This window comes from Lonchura striata, chromosome 9 (genome assembly GCF_050655825.1).
Source record: "Lonchura striata isolate lonStrDom1 chromosome 9, ASM5065582v1, whole genome shotgun sequence".
In the NCBI taxonomy this organism is placed as follows: domain Eukaryota; kingdom Metazoa; phylum Chordata; class Aves; order Passeriformes; family Estrildidae; genus Lonchura; species Lonchura striata.
The window spans coordinates 9096835-9101046 of NC_140711.1; the positions used below are offsets into that span (position 1 = coordinate 9096835).

Sequence of the window (4212 nt, forward strand, 5' to 3'; positions counted from 1 at the left end):
GTCTTTTCTGGGTTCTATAAAAGGAAAACCCTACAGCAGTTAAGAAATCTCTTAAACAAGAAATCTCTTCAGCCTTCCCCTTTTAATAACTAATCATTTAGTTATTTTTAAAATTGTTTCTCTACTTTGCACTTGAGCACACAGAACAGGTAGTGATGGTCACATATATGGCACTGAGGAATCCCACCATTATGTTCAGATCAATCAATCAATCAATGTGTGATAAAAATATATAACTGCAGCTGCAAATGCTGGAATCACTGCTGCTCTGATGCCTGTTCTTATCTGTAAGTACTGGAGGAGGAGTTACATTTCAGCTGTTGTCCATGAAACTGACAGGGGAATAGAAATGAGAAAAATTCAGCAGCTTGTCCACAACAAGAAAGTCCTGGGTAAAACCTGTGAGAGATTTAAAACTTTTAATGTCCTTCACCCCAGCACTGCTTTTGGTGAATTTGCTGTTCCCAGGGAGATATGCATGGCCATTTCTCTCTATCACTTAAAAAACCTTTCTCTGAAGATCTAAGGTTTTATCCAGCAATTATTGCAGATAAAAAAAAAAAAAAAAACCAAAAACAACAACAACAACAAAAAAAAAAAAAAAAAAAAAAACAAAACAAAAACAAACAAACAAAAACTAAAAAAAACCAAAAACAAACCCAAAGCCTACATTGTTTTATGTATCTACTTTATTATTATTTTTAATGAAATCCATTAAATATCTTACCTGGATTTCTTCAAAATGCTGATCTACTGCACCCCTAGAAAGGGGAAGTTTTTGGTATTTCAGGCCTCCTCTCTCTTCAATTTGATTGGTGATTTCTGCTTTTATTTATGAATCACACTCATTCCCCATCCCTATGTAAGATGGGATCAATCTCATCCCAAAATTTGACACAATCCTGGCAATGATTGAGGTGATTAGTCCTAGCCATCAGTTTTACCCTTCAGAATAAAATGTGGCAAGTGAATAAAGCCTGATGGCATGGCTGTGCAAAATTTCATTTAACAGCTCATTGCAGGCAGGCCAAGTTGGATTGCCAAATATATCAAATCACTTTTATAGATCTAAGCTGTCTACCTCCTGATTTTCTTAATCGTAAATGGTATAACAGATATTGCTATGGTTTTCCCATGCATTGTAAAAGGAAAGTGTTTCAAATAAGGAGCAGAGCAAGCTGATTTGTTTGGTTAAGTTTACAGGTATAGGTTGTATGTACTCCAGATGTTTGCACACATTCCCAGAGTCCTAGGGCCCTTTGTTTCTCCTGAATCCACGCTGAATACTCCAAACACATCCAGTCAGTAGGCAGTTGTTGTCAGTGAGTTACTAAGAGGCCTCGTCCGTTATATTTATGTACTTTTCATCCCAGAGTGAATAGTTTTTGCTGTGTTGTTTCTAGTTCCAGGTACAAGGAAATAATGCCAGAGTACAAGCTGCTTGCTTTGTTTACAGTTACCTTTTTGTTCTGATTTTTAGAGCATGGGATGACAAAATGTGTCTGTTCCTCTCTTCCTGGCACTGAAGTTTTACCTGGATTTTTACCATACATCTGATCCCTGTATCTATAATAATACATAAGTATTTTTGTCTTGTCTCTACACACTTCAAACACATGTTCTGGGAGGAAAGGAGTTGCTGCTATCCCTGTCTGAAAGACGAGGACATGAAGCATGGAGAAGGAAAATGGCTTCTTTAGGATCCCACACAAAGCTCATGGTGAGTTGGGGATAGAACAGAAATCTGCTGGGAATTCACTTTGATTCTGCCTTGGGATACTTGAGCCCAGATACTTTATCATCACAAAGTGATAGTTTACTCTGTAGATTTCCAGGATTCTTCATTCCACCTACTTCTTATGAATGAGATCCTGAATAACCATCAGAAATGTCAATTGATACTGGGGAATGCCCAGTTCTACTTTTCTAGACCCCATGGAGCCTGGAGGAAATGTCCATATTTGGTTGAGTATCATTTATTGAAGAGACCTTCGTTGCTTAGTAGCAGCATGATTTGTCAGCTAGATAAGATATTAGACAGTTATGCTTTGTGTGAGTTTAATAGAAATGTGCTAGAAATGTTAAATCTCACTATGGGAATGGAAATTAGTGTGGGAAGGTTCACACGGGGGTCAGGACGATTGTCGCTTAATGTTTAACTAAGCCAAATTAGCTTCTAACACTTTGTAGAATGTTTTTACAGTCAAAGGGTCATTCAATATTCTGGGAACTAAAGGCTCTTCAGGGCTAAGATGTCAAATCTAGAATGCATTTGTATGTCCAAAGAGAAAAATTAAAATCAACAAAAAATCAACAAAAGCCAGGGAACTAGAAATTAGAGTTCAAATTCATTTTGGCATTATTTGAGTAGTTCACTGCAAAGGAATTTCTGTGAACAATTGCTGCTATTCAATAACTAAGTTCAAATTTTCAGTAACCTTAAAAATAAAATATTTTTTTTCAAACTACTGGTGTTGGAGTGGGTAGAATATCTCATACATAAATAAAATGCATATCAGGAGAGTTTAATTCTGCCAATAAATGCTGCGCAAAAAAATAAATGGGAGATTACTTTTCACACTGATTGGTACTTAGAGGCCTAAACCTGAACTTTAATTTACATAAGTGACACTCTTTTACAAATGATAAATATAAGCAAAATCAGTCTTTTTTATTCCATAGAAATGAAGATTTATGACATTATGCTGTTTGTGAATGAATATAGGAAGAGATGTCCGAGATATTTTTGTCTTTTCTTAAGAACTATTGCCCCTTTAGCTGAACCAAGACAATCAGGTCTCAGAATTGCAACAAATGTTGTGGAATGAAAACATTTGGTACAGAAGGATATCTCCAGTGTATCCTATTTAGGAAAAGGTAAGTGTATGTGTTCAGTCCTTATTAAACTTGATACAACCTTTACTGATGTCTAAACAATGGGAAAATCTCTTTGGAGCTTTTACTGATTGGTTGCACATTCTTAGTAAATTCAGTCAACCTTCACCTGTTCTGCTTCTTATAAAGCTTTTTGTTTCTCTTTTGATGTTATCTGAGCACAAATATTCCATGTTCCTCTTAAATTCTAGGCAGGCCTGTTGGTGGCTGTGTGTATTTCATCCTGGCATCGTGCTTTCAGAGGAAGAAAAATAGGAAGAAATGGTAAGAAAGGACATTCAATTCTCTGCACAATAATCAATAGAGACACCTTGGATATGAAGCAACTGTTAAATAAGAACTAACATTGGCCTTGTTTTTATAAAGAACCTTTGGTCTGCAATGTCAATTGAATCCCAGCTTGTAGATGAATACTGAAAAGCACTGAGTCTGATCTGAGCTATAAACAAGACCTTCTGAATGCTGGTTCAATTTTTATCACCTGTGCAGTCTACAGCAAAGGAAGTTATATGGGTTGGGTGGTCATTAGGAACCAAGGTATTAATTTTTTCACATTTCAAATATGATTGAACATTGTAGGATATGTGGTTGATTCAGTTGTTACTGGATTTACATTATCTTAGAAGTGGCTGGAAAGAATAACTACAGGAAGGTGTGAATAAGGAGAGAGGAATTCTTATTTTAGCAGTCATTCATCTATCAGACAGCAGCAACCAATTTATTGCCATAAGTATCCATTGAAAGACAACATTTGTATAATTGTAAAATTTGCTGAAACCCTGAAAATTACAATTGGATATTTTTTTTTATTTTAAAATAAGCAAAACAAAGTAAGGAAATATTCTCCTATTTCTTAAATTGTTATGAGACATCTTCTTGAAGTATAATTTATTTTTTTCAAGTTAGGTCTGAGTCGTGGGGTTTCCTGTAGTACTTCCTGCTATATGCCTTGCAAATCATTCCTAGCACAAATTATTCCTGAATGCAACCCCCAAAAGACCCCTCTGAGAGAGAGAGATGCCCTCATATTGTTTTTGACTCTACTTAGTATTTCAGAAACTATTTGTTCAAATAGAAGGGCATCCCTCAAATATAACTTCACGAAGGGCTTATAGGATTATTTTCCTGCCTCATTACAATTGTCTGCACCCATGTAGAAAATGTCACTTGAAGTGTAAAAGCAGGAAATATTGCCTTGAGCACGAGGATGCATTGGGCACACTCTCAAAGCCAGTCCTCCTTAAAACTTCAGTAATCTGGCTGAAGAGTTTAGAATTGATTTTCTCTCTTTTTCTTCTCTCCAACCTTAATTTGCAG

At 35.9% G+C, this 4212-nt stretch overlaps 1 protein-coding gene across 39 annotated transcripts in view; it reads left to right on the forward strand.

The window, feature by feature from the left end:
* The window catches only part of LOC146766630 (uncharacterized), a 250204-nt gene that overhangs the window by 26348 nt on the left and 219644 nt on the right, over nt 1-4212 (forward strand). For 27 of the 39 annotated variants that reach the window (XR_014957185.1, XR_014957178.1, XR_014957180.1 and 24 more), the window contains 2 exons: nt 1481-2877; nt 3087-3159. Coding sequence is in view for 7 of the 39 variants with exons in the window: in XM_085587122.1 (XP_085443248.1) it covers nt 1675-1720; nt 3087-3159 (119 nt within the window). In the remaining 32 variants the exon portion in view is untranslated. The remainder of the gene's footprint in view (nt 1-1480; nt 2878-3086; nt 3160-4212) is intronic. The other 12 variants (XM_085587120.1, XM_085587132.1, XM_085587121.1 and 9 more) reach the window with 7 other exon arrangements.